The sequence below is a fragment of the Talpa europaea genome, assembly GCF_964194135.1.
Source record: "Talpa europaea genome assembly, chromosome: 4".
NCBI lineage: Eukaryota > Metazoa > Chordata > Mammalia > Eulipotyphla > Talpidae > Talpa > Talpa europaea.
Window position 1 is genome coordinate 126,021,009 of NC_140070.1, and position 18,444 is coordinate 126,039,452.

General features: G+C 38.7%; 1 protein-coding gene across 2 annotated transcripts in view; it reads left to right on the plus strand.

The window, feature by feature from the left end:
- Positions 1 to 1,072: 1,072 nt before the first annotated feature.
- Positions 1,073 to 18,444, plus strand: part of NCEH1 (neutral cholesterol ester hydrolase 1) — a gene marked incomplete at its 5' end in the record, with an annotated part of 59,860 nt that continues 42,488 nt past the window's right edge. Inside the window, one exon of one of the 2 annotated variants that reach the window (XM_084231934.1) lies at positions 1,073 to 1,225. In XM_084231934.1, the coding sequence (XP_084088060.1) occupies positions 1,088 to 1,225 (138 nt within the window). The remainder of the gene's footprint in view (positions 1,226 to 18,444) is intronic. The other variant, XM_084231935.1, reaches the window with a different exon arrangement.

An 18,444-nucleotide genomic window follows, 5' to 3' on the forward strand; every position in this document is an offset into this window, starting at 1 on the left:
GTATCTCTGGTTGTAGTTCTGTTGGTGAAGTTCTCTCCTATTATTATCCACATTCTCCACATCTACAACAGGAAATCTGGATACAATTGCTTTTTCTACTACATTTGATCCACTGAAAGTTTATTTTTCAGGTGCTATTTCCTATTTATTTATTCATTTATATTAATATAGACTCCTAGATGCATATTAACTTCTACTCTTTATGGGTGATTAGAAATAATCTGAGAACTATAAACTAAGCTACTAGACTGTCTAACACAGCTTGCTTATGTTATTCAATGGTTTATAATCCATTGTTATCTATTATAAATTTATTTTATTGTATATTATATAACAGTATGAGTATTATTATATATTTGTTATTTATTACATATGTATTATTCATTTTAATACTAAAATTATTCCAGCTTTAGACATTGGTAGACTTCTAAGCAGCAGCCTGTGTCCTTCGGACCGGTCCCCATAATTCCTTATCTTCTATCTTGTACTTGACATATTCCAACCTTGGAGTCAGTCTTTTTGCAAGAAGATGTGACAGAGCTGCGGTTCCTTTTATTGCACAATGGGATTTGGAAACCATGAAGTATGAGCTGGAGGTATTACAGGCTTCTCATTCCCTGAGCTGTAAGATTTGTTATCTCCTTACACCACACAGCAGCTAGCATTTACGTCCCACTGTAAGTCTAACTTTAGAAGGCCATGGGTTTTCAATAGCTTCCACGCTATCTCCATTTTGAGTCAGAATGGCTCCAACACTGAAACTATTTCGGGGTTCCGTCTGAGAACCTTCAAGAGGGAGCCCACGGTCAGAGACGTGCAATACAGACCTGTGTCCTCCAGAGTCCGCTGTGCTGCGCCGGGAGCAGCCCCAGCGCATTCTCAAACCTCAAGTGTCTACAACAATTTGCAAGGACATAGAAGAGGAGGCGCTTCGCGCGCCCACTTCCTCCCGACACCGCCTCTGATTGGCTCTTGGGCCCATAAGAAACCGGTGAATGAGCAGCTGGCCCTTGCTGAAACTTGCTGGAGGTCTTTGGCTTCGCCCTTTCCTCCTCGTCGATCCGCGGGCGAGCCAAGCTGGTGGAGGATGAGGTCGTCCTGTGTTCTGCTCACCGCCCTGGTGGCCCTGGTCGCCTATTACGTCTACATCCCCCTGCCCGGCTCCGTGTCGGATCCCTGGAAGCTGATGCTGCTGGACGCGACTTTCCGGAGCGCACAGCAAGTGGTGAGACGCAGCCCAGCGCTGATTCTCTTCTCCCTCTTCTTAAGCACTAGTTCAAGGGGAAAACAAAATTTCCGGACTATTTCCCAAGAGAATGTATATTTTTCTAATGCAATGACGCGATCGCATTTTAAGGTGCCTCCATCTGACATTTTCAGGGTGTCGCATTCTCCTTGCTAACATAGGGCTAGATCTGCGTCTCCGGGTTTGTGCTGGTGACAGAGAAGGTGAACTACTTGGGTAGAATCTGACAACTGTTTAACCCATCGTCCATTCTAAATACCCCCCCTCTTTCTTGGTTTGCAATGTCAAAAGAAAAATCTTTCTGCATTTTATAAACCACCCCTCTCCCAACCCCCATTTTCTTTCTCCTTCTGGGGGCCGGCAGAGAGTGAGTTAAATGTTTTAGGAAGGCGCTGGGAAAAACAGGCTCTCGTTCCGGGCAGTGCAGCCACCGTAAAAGCTTGGGCGTGCGCGGGCCATCTCCCAACGTCCTGTGACCCTCCACTCCCAGGGGCATAGGCTGGACGCCTCTAAACACTTGAGGAACCGCGCAGACCTCCCATTTCATGCCTGGCACTTGCAAGTTCAGTCCCAGAAAGGAGGCCAGCAGGCCTGGTTGGTTGGAGGAGAGGCAGTCGCCGTCATTTGCATGATGCGTTTGTTTTCTGCTTGCCCTGCAGCTTTTATTTTATGTCCTTGGCCACCAAAGAGATAACCTTTGCCTGAACCAGTATACCCTGGCAGGGTAACATTTCTCTCTACTGTGTCTTGGCTGTGTATTTTTTTTCTCCCACACACAGAAAAATATAACTCTCTCTGGCTTATTCCATGGTGAGTAACATTGTTTTTAGTGCCAGGGAATCTAAAATCTAAACTACAGCCTGCAGCCTAGACTGAGCTTTATCACTGAACAATATTTCTGAGAAGCCTGCTCTCCCTAGACTCTAGCCTTCCTCCAAAACCAACTTTCCTCTCTTCCTTCCACCTTGAATTTTAACTTGAGCTTGTTTTGTAAACTCCTCTTTTTGGTTGTTTTTCAAGAATGACTATAGGGAATGTAAAAAGATCATAAATTTTTCTGGAGGATTGTTCCTTTTCCTTATCCATTTTGATTGTAGAATTACATGGTCTTTTTGTCCTATCAGTATTCCTAGTAGAGATTTACTATTCCTGAGTCCAGCTACATTTTCTACCTTCAAGTTCCCTGCTGTCTCTCAGGAAGGGTCTATGAAGCTGGACACCCCCAGCCCCCTTGCTTTCTAATATTGACATGGTAGAAGAATGGACACCCCCTTCTCTAGTATGGATTCCAAGAAAGGCAGTCTTCATGTGGGAAGTATGGTAATCCCTCTCTTTCTCCAAATATTATGTAATTTGGGATTAACACTCTTCAGACACCCTGGGGTACAATGGTATCTGCCTGGATGGCTAAATGGCCTGCTACAATAAGAAGAATAATGACTAACAAAAAATAATGACTAACAAAAATGGCTTACAAAAAGAAAAACAAAACAAAATATCAAACTGTTATGTTGGCCACAAAGATAATTCCTAGTTTTCAGGTCACCACAGGAGTCTTCCCCATCACAAATTATTTGAGAAAAGCCAGGTTTGGAAAAAAGCTTATCTTCCCTAATTAGCTTGCCAACCCAAAGGCTTTTTTTTATTTTAAGATTTATTTATTTATTTTTGCATAGAAGAACTGGGGTGTAGGCCAGAGGTGTGGGGGGTGAGAGGATTCACCAGAGACAGAGTGGGGAGCAGAACAGTTGAATTTACTGAAAGACACTGCTAAGGGAGACAGCGGGAGACACAAGAAAGGTCTGCTGCATCAAACTGGGTCAGCTTCCTGGCCAGGGATCGAACTCAGGCCATAGAGGTGATAGCGCTGAGGCCTAACCCCTAGGCCACCAGGGAGGCCTACCAACCCAAAGACTTTGGATCCTGTGATCCTCCACTGGATGTGCCCACTGTTTGCTTTGGGGATTGCTAAAGTAAGGACAGGTTACAGAGATAGATGAAATAACAAAGTATCCTCACCCAGTACTGTGGCTTGAGAGTGGGTTTGCACAGATGTGGCCCTCATCATTTGTCTTCTGAAGTGGGCAGTATCAGAAGGATCATTCATACCACATGGAAGCATCTTCTACCCACAAAGGCAACTTAACAGTGTCACTTTGCATTGTCCTGAGGAAAAGACAGTGTGGCTTAATATTGTAATATTGTAAGTGAATAAGAGCATGACTGTTCAATTCATGTCCCAGTGAATCCCATCCCAGCCAACCTCACTGGTTGTGAGGCTAGGTCGTTAGTCCTAACCTCTGATCCTCAGTTTTCCCTCTAATGTACTAATAGTTACTCTGATCCTCAGTTTTCCCTCTAATTTGACTAATAGTTACATTGTAAGGTTGCTGTGTGTGTTTAAATGCCTGGAATTTGTTATAGTTATTTTTTAAGAGTTGTCTCAAATGTCCTCTATGGATTGTGGGGAAAATACTTGTGATTGCTTTAACTTTGTTGAGACAATATAACAAAGTCTCAGGCATTAGTATTTAAAAAAAAATAAACCCCAGCAAAAGTTGAGAAAAACACTATTTTATAAGTTAACTATAATGCATTGTAAATATAGATTTTATATTTTCCTTAAACCGCTCAAATTTTACCATACATGTTGCTGGGAATGAGTCCCTTTACATTATCATTGTTTAGTTTATCAGATTAGTTGGTTGAATACTTGGCTCTAAGAGTCTTAGGGGATAAAATACTAACTAGGGAAATTTGGTGTTATAACAAAGCCATCGTAAGACTTGAGCAGTGGAAAAGTACAAACAAAAGTAGTTCTGGGAAGGGCAGTGGAGATAGAATGATAGATAGAAAGTTGGACAACAGAAAGTTAAAGAACAAAAGAAGGGAATTTGGGGAGTTTCTAAATACTGATTTCAAAATGCAATGCAAGCAAAAATATTAAAGAATAAAATTCCCTGTTAAGGTAAACATATTGAGAAGTATACACTGCTGGAAAAAATGTAAATTATCAGAACATTTTCAAAGGATACTTTAGCAATATGCATCAGAAACCACATGCAAGTTTATTTTTTGACCCAGCAATCCTTCTGGATGAATAAGTAATTATGGATAAAGGTAAAACTGTAGTTATAAAGATGAAAACACATTACAGGATCAAAAATCTTATTTAATTCAAAGGCATCCCCATTTCTAAGAAATATGGAAAAACATTCAGCAACCTCTATTAGAGATTGTAGAGATCTGTAAAAGGGTAAGTAAAATGTGGTAAACCCATATTTAGAAACACCGGGCAGTCAAAGATGTAGATTGTAAAATCATGCTTAATGACCTAAGGGAAAAAAAAAAAGATTTGTACTGTATATTAGGTGGGAAAATGCTATAAAACAACACATAAACCATTATCCCATTTAAAAATCTATACATCAAAACATACAACTGTACATATCTATATACCTATACACATATAGAAAAAGCAGAACAATATAATTTAAAATATAGAAATTTCTTTCAAGGCCATAAGAATATATCTTCAACTTTATTTCTACATCTTCAATTTTTATATCACAGTTTTTCTACAAAGAACATGTAATAATAAATTATTTTTAAAAACTATTGTTTATAGTTAAGTTTTTGTAGTAAGTTTTTTTACTGTAAAGATGAATTGATGTACATACACTATCAATGCGATTAATATTTTAGTAATTGTTCTATGGGAAAAAAGACTACGAAAAATGGCATCCTGGATCCCTCGACAGAGTTATCACAGTGGCAAAATAACACAGGTTGAAAGCCTACTATGTAAGGTTGTGAAAAGGTTCTCAAGTGATTTAAAAGAATCTACAGGCTGGGGCCTTCCTGGTGGCAAGGGGTTAAAGTCAGTGCTATCAAGTTATCAGCAGACACTAGCCAGAGAGTTAACCCACATGCACAGCAGACCTCTCCTGTCCTGCCCTCTGTTCCCCTCAGCAGTGTATTTCAGTAGATCTGTCTATTAGGCTCCCCACTGTCTCTGTTGAATCCTGTCAAACCGCACCCCCACCACCACACACACACACCTCTTGTCTACACCCCAGTTGTTGGATGCATAAATAAAAATAAACCTTTCAAAAAAAAATCTACAGCCTTGCAGAATAAGAGAAGCCATGTTAATATCAGCTATGAAAAAAGTAGGAGCTGACAGGAATTGTAGAAAAGGTATAATTCAGAATTTTATAGAAAGGAGAAGTTATGTACCATTTATGGGAGTGAAAAAGATAGTGACTATAGGTAATAATTGCATCTCAGCAGAATTCAGAGCAAGAGCTTAGCTTGTTTTACCTTGATCATTTAAATTTACTTGTTCTTAAACTATGTATCCTCTTGATGAGATTATGTAAAAGAGAGGTGGAAATTGGTGCTTCTGCTGAATGATTGTCCTATATTTTATGGATGTCAGTGCTTTTGGACTAGTTAAGCAAGATTTTTCAGCCTGTACAAGCTAAAGTGACCTCACCTGAATTTTCTGTGCATAATGTGCAGGATGTGTGGGCATGGTTCAAATGATAGCCCAACTGAACACCACCCAGAACTCCAACTAGCTAACCTTTTTCATAACCATTCATGAAATGGAATGTTTAATATTGTTAGGTAAGTTAAACTTTAAAACATCAGTATGAAAAGCAAGTTTTATCTACTGCCTTACAGGCTTGATGTGGTACATATTTTGTCATGTAACTTACAGATTTCACCGATCATAGCAGTTTTAGCTGATTTCAACAGGATTCTTTTTAACTACCTGGCTGCAGAAATTTCAAATTTAAGAAAAGCCTCTGGGGCAACATTTAATCAGCATTAATTCTGATAGGTGAACAATCTGACTAGGTACCTGTTGACAGCAGTGCTTGGTGGATTCAGTCAAACATAAGGCCAGAATGATTTCCCTATCAGGCGTGTAAGACAATACTTATTTTATAGTTTTGCTGTTTTCCCCTAGAACTCAAAAAATATAGCCATAAGTACAGAAATGCCATCATTATGAATGTGTTTTAATGGAGCATTCTATTTCAAACATGTAACTTGAGCTTGATCTGAAGACATTTCTGTGAGGTGAGAAAGTGCAATAATAATTCCTAAGTGTTCTATTAATGCCCAGTTGCTCCTTTTAAAATAGTGAGCATATATTTACTTTTACTGCAAAATGAAATGTGGGAACTAACACTTATTTTCTTCTCCATTTTGTGTTTATAATGAATTTAAAACTATGTAATTGAGTTTCCAAGTGACAAACCTAGTTGTATTTTTTACCTAATCTAAAATGTGTCATATTATGAAACTTTAATGATCTCTGTCTCAGTGTTTCTAAAATAAAATTAAAATCATACCACTTGGAAATCATCATTTTCTCAACAAATATTAACTAAACATCAATGCTAAGTAAGAGCTGGTGAGACAAAATCAATAACACACACACTAATCTTGAGTTTATAGTCCAGTGAAGGGAGATAATAAACTTACTGACAGTTACAGCATGTACACTGCAGTGAGAGAGACATTTATGGGCTGTTGCAGGTGCCTTAAAATGGATATGTAATATAGACCTAAGCATCAGGGGCTGTTTCCTTTCACAAGTGGTACCTAATCCAGAGTTATCAAACTTGGGTGATTACTAACATCTATGAAGCATTTAAAAGTGTGTCCTCAACATCATTATCCATAGGTTCTTAGAAACTGCAACTTTAAGCAAATAAGATATAAGGAAAGCAGGGCCTGAATAACATCATAACACCATTTCATTCAACATCAGCTGGAATTATTTTTCACATCAACATTATAATGAAATATAATGAAATATTGCTGAACAAATAATGTTATCTGAGGACCTGCTGTAGTGGCGCTTACTCTGTACCAGATACTGTGCTGTGTGCTTTGCATGCAACTCATCAAATCAACACTCTAATTCTATAAGGTAGCTATTATTATTTTCCTTTTCTTACAAAGGAGTAAACTAAGATAAAAAAAAAAAAGTAACGTCCTCATGAAAACACAGCTTTCATGCCTTACCTTGTAATATAGCATATAGAGATGTTGAATTACAATGCTATTCACCTATAACCTATATAATTTTTTTTAAGATTTATTTTTTATTTATACAAGAACCGGGGTATAGGCCAGATGTGCGGGAGGGTGAGAGGATTCACCAGAGACAGAGTGGGGAGCAGAACAGGCAGACGGACTTAAGATACTGCTGAGGTGAGCAGCAGGCGAGACAGGAGAGGTGTGCTCTCCATGTGGGCTGCTCTGCGGCTGGCAGGGATCAAATTGGCACTGCAGCTTCACAGTGCTGTGCTCAACCATCTACCTCACCAGGGAGGCCCCTATATAATATTTTAAACCAATGTTACTTCAATAAAAATTAAGGGAAAAAAAGATAACACAGTTTGTTATCTTTGAGTTCAAGGGTGTAACCATTGTGCTAGATTGCTTCCCACAGAGGCAAGCTGAGTGAAGAAGGTGGGGGGAAGAGAAGAGAGGGGAGGAAAAGGGTGGAAAGGGCTTTCAAGCCAGAAAGTTCCAAAGGCAAACATGGTAGGACCAAGGAGCTAACAGTGGTTTAAAACTCAAAAGTCAGCGAGACGAGGTAGAGAAGCAGCACAGGCTGGGTAATGAAGGACACTGTGGACCATTGAGAGCCACTGAAAGATTTTTAGCAGGGAAATCACAAAGTCAAATCTGTGTTTTACACGTCTGGCCTGTACCCCAGCTCTTGTATACATAAATAAATAAATCTTTTTTTAAAAAAATCTGTGTTTTAGAACAATCTCATGCTGTTGCTGATGGGAGGCTGACCAGAAATGGACGTCATCCCAGGTGGATCAGCCCAGTTGGTGCTGTCTTGCTAACAGGTCCCTGTGGCCTTGGCCATGGGTGTAGAATGCTCACAGTAACTGACTACCAGTCCCATGACAGTTTACACATTTGTGTTTGACCCCTCTTCTCCTGTTGTCTTCTCTGCATTAAATGTCCTCCCACTCTTTTACTCTGGCTTACATCCAACACATCTTTAACACCTACTCAAAAATCATCTCTTTTAAAAACTTCCCCTGGGGCCTCCCTGGTGGTGCAAGGGGTTAAGTGTCAGCCCTATGAAGCTATCTGCAGCCACTGAAGCATGCGTTGGATCCTCCTGCCTTGCCAGCTGCTACCCTCAGCAGTGTATTTCAGTAGATCTGCCTATTCTGCTCCCCACTGTCTCTGGTGAATCCTCTCACCCCCCAGACCTCTGGCCAACACCCCACATGTTGTATGCATAAATAAATAAAATAAATCTTTAAAAAAATAAACAAAAATTTCCCCTTTCTCCCCAGTCTTAAAGCCTCTCTTCTCTATATACTATCTCTATATTCTTCTCCATTTTTCGTGGCCTTCTTTATTTCTCATGTTTATATTTCCATTTGTACAACCTCCCCACCAAACTAAATATTACCTATCAGACATAACATTCCCTTACTGTGTTATATTTGTTTTTTGTTTTGTTTGTTTGTTTGAAGATCATTAATGAAAATGGCAAACAGAATATATGGTTCTGCTTTCTTTCAGTCTGCTATGTTACTCCATCTCCCCCCAGATGGAGTATGTGCTTATGACATTGACCTTAACCCTAAATAGCATTTTGTTTCCTTTGGCAAGCTCTTATTTTTGTGCACGCCTCAGTTTTGGGGTTTCTAACTTCCTCATAATATTTTTTCAGAATATATATTTTTTAAAGAATTATCTTCCTGTTTCTAGTTAAGTTTTGCCTATAAGTACAGGCCCTCTTCTTAAAAAGTGACTGGTGAATCCCTACATTCATTTGATATCATTCTACTTTTTCCTCTTGAAGGGATCATTGAAGAATGCCCCCTGAGAAATTAACTTGAGGGTCTCTTTTTTGTGCTGCTTGTCCCATAATAGTGTCCCTGCCCTGGCACTTAGATTACATTTTATTTTATCATTCTGAAGTCTACTTTATTAAAGTGCAAAGCTGTTTAAGATCACTGTGTTCCAAGATTTCAACCACTTTGATTTCATGGCATAATTCTTTGTCATTGAGAAGCAAATCCAGAGCAGCAGTAATCCCTAATTCCTTGACTTTCTTAGCAAGGCAAATCAGTTCTTTTGCTATTAGAAGATGATTTATTTTTAAGATTGCTGACTGGTATCTGCTTAATAAGGGATCCTTATTATGGAAATAGTAGTCAAAGTTCTGTTATTTCAAGAAAGGAAGTAATAGCCCAATGAGGTTAAGGAACCAGTTCAGAGACATGTGGCTGCCTAGTGAGGCTGGTGGTATAACAAATCCACTGAACTCCATAGTTATTTCATCTACATCCACAACTTCCTGTTATAGTCATTTAGTCCTACTCCACCCTTACTACTCTGAAATCTCTTATTATTAGTTTTGTAATCCACATTAAGACAGCATCATGCAGGGAAGGGATGTATTTACTAATTTATATTTTTATTTATAAATTTTAGTCCTGGAAGATTTTAATATGTGTAACACATTTAAAAGGGTTGCACAGTTAAGTAAGATTGGTAAATGCTGAGCTAAACAGTGTTCATCAGGATTTCTTTCTAAACTGTAAACCATTTCATAATTCGTACTATACTAATGTGCATTTTGAATCTCAAAGAGAAAATTTAATTGAATATAAAGAACCCTCATGATGGTATATTTTCCAAACTTGGGGGGAAATTTTCATAGTGATTAAAATCGAGAATGGATTTTGAGATTATGAAGGTCTTTGTTCAAACCCAGGCTCTAGGCTAGATTAACTGTGTGATATTGAACAGCATATTTAACTGGGAGTTTGTTTCCTTTCTGGCAAGTGGTTACAATACATGTGGCGTAATATGCTTGTGAAGATTGAATGTAAAACTGTCATCATCATACATTAGAGCACATATATGTAACACACTCATCATAGTACCTGCACATAAAAAATAATTCTAGTCCAGCTCTGACTTTTGGCATTTTATACTAACATACTGTTTTGTATATTATTTTGTTTTCACCATTATTCTTGTTAATCTGCTATTTACTCTCAGGCCTATGGATTTCTTTATAGATTTATATCTATACACCTGAACCCCTACTAGCTACAGCTACTAGGATTAAAATCTTAGTTTTAGCACCTGTTGGGTGAGCTCCTGAAGCACTCCAAGAATTCCTTTATCTACAAAAATGAGGTAATGACAGTGCCTTCCTCAAGGCTTGTTACATGGTATTAGATGTGATTGTATATGTAAAATCCTTAGCCCTATGCTTGATAATAGCATGAACTACCAGCTTCTTCCTCTGGTTAATGTTTTGGAACACATGGCTTAGTTTAATGATGTTCTAACTGGATATATGAATCATCAGTATCATCATCACATCACTAACTTACACTGTTCTAGCCATTTTACATATATATGTGTATATATACAATTTCTATTTGGTCTCAAACTTCTTTAACACAACTTCTTTAAGTCAATTTTTCTTGTTTTGTCCCCACACAGTGTTTCAGAAAGACATTCTTTGTTTAAAGTCTGAAACACAATGAGCTGTTGGCAGCTGTGGTATCTTACTTGAGATAAATCCTAAAAGTACCTGGCACAAAGTAAACACATATTTGCTGACTGAATCAATGGCAAGTGAACCACTGTTCCTGGATAGCTTCTTTTTTTATAATTATTATTATTTTTTATTTTTTTACATCATTGTGCATTTTTAAACAATATTTGCTTCCCTCCACCCCCTCAGGTGTAGTCCCCATAGAGTTTCCTTCACCAATGCACCCGTGCACCATCACCTCAGTTCCCTGTGCTCCTCCCTCCCTCCCTCTGATCCCTCTCCCTTCTCTCCCCTGCAGGATGTCTCTGATTTATTATTATTTCTGTTTTTGCTTTGTTGTGTTTTGTACTGTTATTTTTACACTGATGTCTTACTTGTTTCCCTTATATTCCTGCTATAAGTGAAACCATCTGATATTTTTCTTTTTCCTTCTGGCTAATATCACTGAGCATAATTCCTTCTAGTTCAAGAGCTTCTATGGTAAAGAGCATTGGTGATAATATCTTGACAGGGAGTTTCCCCACACATCCCATTTCTCAAATAAGACATTATCTGTAGGACCAGCCAGCAGAATGTGTCTGTCTATACCCTGGATTTCCGTTCTCTCTACATGAAGGGTTTAAGCAGGAAAATGATAAGGGATAAACTGCCTGCTTTTCCAGAAAATAGGAGCCTATTAGAAGCAACAAGGAAAAAAAAAAAAACATAATCAGCAATATATTTATTCACTCAACAATTACACTGAGCACTAATTATATAGGAGACAGGATGCTAGAGTCATGAAACAAAGATGAAGAAGGTGTATTTAGAAACTGATAGTGGCAATACACCAAGTAGCAAAAGACTGAACCAAGCTCTAGAAAGTATCAAACGTAATTTAAACTGTGAGGAGTGAGTGAGGGTGTGACAGAGGAGGGGTTTTTTGAGGTGGGCAGTGAAGGATGAACCCTAACTCTAACCCTTACCCTAGCCTTAAAAAAATAAATAAATAAATACCTCTTTGGGTATATAAAAAATAATTCAGTCATCTAATGTACTGAAGGAATTATGCTTCTATGGGAAAAAAAATTTAAGATATTCATGACAGACAGGGATTATAAAACTTAAGGAACATTCTCCACCCCTGAAATGTACCTTCTGCCCCAACACACCCTTTACTTACTCACATCCTCATGTACCACTTCCCCATACACACCTTTGCCTGTGTAACTTGTCTGTCTTGCTCATGTTTACATAGTATACACTCTCCTAAAGATATAGAGAACTGAAGTGTAGGTTTCCATCTATTATTGGAAATTCTCCTGCTTTTTGCATTTTGCTATATTTCCTTTCAGTTTCTCTCTTTGTGTATATGCTGTCTTACCTTTATCAAATGCTATCATACTGTTCATAGTTTTATGTACAACTTATTTTACTTATATCAGGAGAAGCTACCAAATTATTATCACACACTAGTCCTTCTCTTTTTAGTGGATGCATCATAGAATGTATGCTACTTTTTTTTTAAGATTTATTTATTTATTTACAATATTTATATACAATAGCTTGGGCGCAGGCCAGAGATGCAAGGGGTGAGAGGATTCACCAGAAGACAGTGTAGGGAGCAGAACAGGGAGATCTACTGAAATACACTGCTGAGGGGAACAGCAGGCAAGACGAGAGTTCTGCTGCACCATGTTGGGTCAGCTCCCTGGCCGGGGATCGAATTTGTGCTGCAGAGGCTGCGGATACCTTCATAGGTTGCATCTTAACCCCTTGCACCACCAGGGAAGACCCACTGTTCCCCTACTACCAGAAATGCAGGCTGTTTCATTATTTGCTATTATATGCAATGTTACAGTGATTATATCTGTTTAGGTGACCTTTTTCGCTTTTAGTTTTTCTCCAAAGCTTCTTCCAAATTAGAAATACTTGGATCAGAGAGCATAAACAGTTCTGCAGGTCTTATTTCTTATTTCCAAGTTATCTTCCTATTTATATGGTTAATAGAAATATAAGGGAATTCCAGATATGCTATACTTTTTCCAGCATGAACTATTGTAATTGATATTTTTCACTATATCTACCACACTTTACTTTAAAACTTCCTCTTCCAATTATAAAATTACTTTACCACAGACTTAATTGTTACTGGTATTAAAACACTGTCACCCTAAGAAATGATTCATCCTTTATTGAACCTGGATCAGGCTTCAGTTCTGTTCTCATCTCCTCTGTTCAGATACATATCCATTGCACCTAAAAAGAATTGATTTTTGAGAACACATTAATTTAATCGATTACATACCTTTTTAGTTGACATTTCTTTGAAACTGTTGAATTAGAAATCTTGTTCATTCCTTCACTGACTTTATTGCATATCTACTTTGTATCCGCTGTATTCTGGAGAAAGAGTAATAAACCATATAAGTAAATAAGTAAACAGTCTACGCTCACACTGTATTCTTACATTTAAATAAACTTTCATTTTAAAAAAACAAAACACGAGAGGTTAAATATTTTTGCAAAACTCCAAAAACTGGTAACTGACTGAGACGCCAACCTGATCTTTTAATTCAATCCCAAGGTCTTTCCAATCTATTACACTACCCAGAGGAGGGGAATGTTTACAGGACCTTGTAAACATAGTGTCTTTTCCTCCAAATATCTTCCAACATTTAATCTAATGAGAATGTCATTGCTAGAACTCAGAACATGTCTAGAGAATCTTTTAGAAATTCCATTCTAAGCCATAAGGTGCCCAGAAATATTCTTCTCATTATAATATCTCCTTGTTTGTGATCCTCAGCTTCATCACACACTTTGTTATCTAGAGGAACATTGGTTTTTCCAGAAAAGAAATTCATCCTCAAGGAAGGAAGATTTTGTCTCCATTATAGGTATACGAAAGTGTGAACTAAGGTCTCTGAAAGCAACTATAAAAATATACTTTAGTCGGTGGTAGCTGTGGGTCACACATCTGAACTCCACACTTCTTTGCAAGGGTTAAGTTACTTTGGTTTTCAGTGTGTGTTAGCTCCATTCCTGCTTGGTGCCCTGTGCATCCAGAGCGCCTATGGGTCACCACCAAGAGTTTAACATATCTGTCAACCTCGAGGAGAAGGACAGTGACCCTGTGCTCAATATTAAGCGCCTTTTGTAAAACCCAGTGGTAATAGCCACTTCTTGCCTCCCTGGTGGTGGGGGTGGCAGGGGCATGTGCTGCATTCAGGCAACTGGGGCTTTCTTTCATTCTTATGCTGTATTATCATATTATATTACATTGTCTTTCGCATATTTCTCTTTTAATTTTTCTCCTCACTCTAACCAAGGTAATTTTCTCTGAGAGATTAAACTCTGTCTCCATTTTTTTTGTGATCCCCTGAAAAAGACCATAATTATCTTGACAAGAAGACTGTACTCAAATCAAGAAGAAGGAAACATGTCTGCTTTAAAGGGAAATGAAATCAGCTTTTGCAGTCTTCGAGAGGACCCACAGATCCCTCCAGATTTCCCAGAATCCCCATGTCCATTGCTTTGCAATTAAACCTCTTCTGTGCATAATCATAATTTAAAATGTGAAGCATACAAGTCCCCCACCAATCAAATACTTATAATTTTTGGCCTTCATTTTGTTTAATATTGTCCAGGTTTGAGGATAGAACACTGTCAATTATGTCTATTCTTGGTATGAAAAAATAGGATATGATATTCAAACAACCATCTTGAGAACCAGAGACTTAGAGCAGCAGGCAAGACAGGAGAGGTCTGCTGTACCATACGTGGGTTAAAGCCCCGGCGGGGGATTGAACTCAAGCCATAGCAGTGATAGAGCTGAGACTTAACTACTCGCCCACCAGGGCGGCCTAGTGTCTTCACACAATCACCTGAGGAGAGCAGCAGCATCTTCTTTATTCAGGGCCTTGTTTCTCCTGTTTACAATTGTGCTGGAAATGCCCAAACAGAAAGGCAGCAAGCAGGGCCTCCCTGGTGGCTCAAGGGGTTAAGACGCAACCTATGAAGCAGGAGTTCGATCCCCAGCCAGGGAGCTACAAACATGGTGCAGCAGACCTCTCCTGACTGGCCCGCTGCTCCCCTCAGCAGTGTACTTTGGTCAATCTGCCTGTTCTGTTCCCCACTGTCTCTGGTGAATCCTCTCGCCCACCACACCTCTGGCTTATACCCCAGCTCTTGTATGGATAAATAAGTAAATCTTTAAAAAAAAAAAAAAAAAAAAAAGAGCAAGGCAGCAAGCAGTTCTGTGCAAAGCATGTTTTCTACTTTCTTAAAATTCCTTCATGGTACTCCTAGCTCTTCTTCCCCCAAGGAAAACAAAGAGGAGATCTTGATTCTTGGCATAGTAGAGTCTCTAGAATCAACTGGAAAACTGGGAGAACATGAAAAGGAAGCAGGGAGAGGAAGGAAGGGCAATTTAACATATACACCAAAATTTTGGAGAGCCACAGGTTTACCCACCCTTTCACCTAAACACTATGACTCCCACTGGGACAGTCTCACCCTCAAACAACTTCTAAGATACCTTTTTTCTGCATGTGTTCTTCTCCTTCCCTGGAACCTCTCTGAGAAAGACCCTTAGGATGGATGTGCATGCTCCTGTTCCAGTATTTATTGTTGCATAGATGTTGTGTAACTAGAGGAAACCCAGTGTAGCCCTATGCCCTGATTAGAATACATATATCAAACAGAAATAATCAGGTCAAGCATTGGCCCTCCTCACCTCCCTACAGGTGTACACTACGAACTTGCAGTTCGTCCAGGGACAAAGGGATGGGTATTGGAGGTGTTGAACACCAGAAAGAATTGTATCCAGGAGAAGAGAGAAGTTATACTTAAGAAGAGGCACTAGACTAGGCGTTGAATTAAAACTGGGCTCCTGTCTCAAAATAAGAGCAGGACCTTGGTAAATCATTCAAATGTAGATTAATTTTGATTTGTAAAACAGAGGTCTGAACTAGGAAAGGGTTTCCCAAAACAATTTCAAGGAAAGTGAATAGGTGTAAAAAGATTAAAGATTAAGCAGAGTTAAATAAATTTCTCATTTACTACTGGGACTTGGCAGTGTCTTTAAAAAGCTGGTGTGCACTGTGAATGTGATGTGAATCGATACATAACATTTTCTAAGCTTAGTTAAGCACAGGAGCACAGGATCCTTCACTTTGTTCTTGGTGCAAATTATCTCCTCAAACTGCTGTTTCATAGACCCCAGTTTGGGAAAAGCTACCCTGAAGTATTTCTTTCAGCTCTGACTTTCTAATCATTTTAAGTATGTAGCAAGCAACAAAAGCTTAGAAAGCCAGAGATGTCAAAGCAAGTTCAGGGATCAGGATATTGAACACCTGTAAAGAAAGGCTAACAGAGGATTTTGAAAGATGCTTTTGAAACACTTATGGTTTAACACCAGATCAGGAAGGAAGATAAAATAGTAAAGAATGGAGGTGGAATTAAAACAAGATTAAATACAGAGTTAAGCAATTTTGTTGCGAAGGGGGACAGAAAAATAGCTAGGCTTGCAGAAACTTTCTGAGATAAATTGGAAATCTTTCAACAGCAATATAGTGACTAGGAACCTGTGACTAGGAATCTGCTGACCTGTGTTCCAATGCAAGCATATCATTCACCTTTCTGGATGTCAGTTTATTTTGATTTTCAAAAAGATAGCAGTCTATAGATACAGTTCCTTTCACTTTTAAAATTGTGTTTTATTTGCATCCAACTTAAGTTAGTAAGGACTGAGCCCTTTGGAAAAGAAGTTGGTAAGGAGAGATATATGAAGGATGGGGGGCTGAGACTTAGATTAGAGATAGCTCTCAAGAGGCCCTTTGCAAGCTCCAAGGAAATGGGCCATTTGTGGTACTCTGTGAAACTAAGTTCCAGCTATTGGGACTTCTCTATAGAATTGGTATCTGTCCAACCAGCTTCTTATGTTAACATGGCTTCCCAACTACACCTACCAGACAACTAAACTAAATGGAGTTCTCATTCACTCTCCTAGGAAACTGATTTACATGGTTAATTTTCACCCATTTTTAATGCTCTTGTTGCTGTTCATACAGTGCCTGGAGAATTGCACTTTATTGAGCCATTTCCAATTTTTTCTGCAGTTGTGAAATTTTCTAGATTTGACTTTCCTGGGCATTTGCTAAGGTAAAACTGGTTTTAGTAATCTCATAATTATGAGGCACAGTAATGCATATCTTGGTAAATGATTTCAGATATATGGAAAGCACCAGTGCATTTATTTTTCATATGTGAAGTATATACTTCCAAGTGTGATTATGGACACTAATTCATTCCACAAGCATTGGTTGTGTGCCAGGCACTGTGTTAAGTGCCAAGGATGAGGCAGTGAACAAATGTGCTATTATGCTTACAACCAGTGTGGATGCGTACCTAGTTTCAAACAAAAAAACTGCTTCTTATCCAAAATTCGCTCCCGCATTCATTTTTACTCAATGGTTCTATTCATTTTAAATTATCAAAGAATGATAAAGTGGTAACTTTCAGTGAAGCTTTAGCAGAAAAAAATATGCTTAGTCACCATATTTACCAATACATGGAGGGGAAGAAAAGTTTGATAACACTTTTATAAACACCATGGAGTTAAATAAATTTATGGTTGTGTTTCTTTATACATCTATGGGTCCAGCACACTTCAAAATCCACAAAGAAGCTTGGAGTCTCTACATTAAATATGTTCCTCCTGAAAATCCTTAATTACTGTATGCATCTATATTCAAGCAGGAATACTTGATTTTATACCATTTTAAATTGACACAGCAAAATTATGAAGGCATGACTAATGCAAGCAAATTTAATCTTTTCTACTTCTGCCCTGGGGCAAGTGCACACACTCAGATTGTTGGTCTTCTTGGCCTCATTAATTGTAGCGTCCTGACCTCCAACACAGGCATCCTGGAATTCCTTCCTCTCTTCTGAAGTGTAAAATTGATGATCTCTGCATTACAAAATATTGTATTTTTATTGGGTTCTACTTTTTCTGGACAAGGACATTTAAGGGCTAAAGAGAGTTTTAAAATTAAGCACTGTGGGACTCCCTGGTGGCACAAGGCGTTAGGGCACAGCTTATGGAGGTGTTTGCAGCCACTGCAGCACGAGTTCAATCCCCAGCCAGGGAGGTGACCCACATGGCTAGGCAGACCTCTCCTGTCTCGCCAGCTGTCCCCCTCAGCAGTGTATTTCAGTCAGCCTGCCTGTTCTGCTCCCCACTCTGTCTCTGGTGGGTTCTCTCACCCCCCACATCTCTGGCCTGTACCCCAGCTCTTGTATGCATAAATAAATAAATCTTTGGGGAAAAAATAAATAAAATTAAGCACTGAGAACATGTGCAGTTTGGGTTGGGGTGTTCCCTATGTAGTGTAATAGTAGTGTGATAGGATGGATGGATTTCAGAATGAAAATCTTTATCTCATACCTACTTGACAACCTTCCTAAGCATGGTTTCCAATCCTCATAAAAGACAGCATGAATAAAATGGTCTCGAGTTTCACTTTGTTCAATATCTTTGGATATACTCACTGTGTTCAAAATGAAAATTAAATTCAAAACTAATGGGCTAGCCAGGATTTGACTGCTTCTATTTAATATATCGTAGGCATGT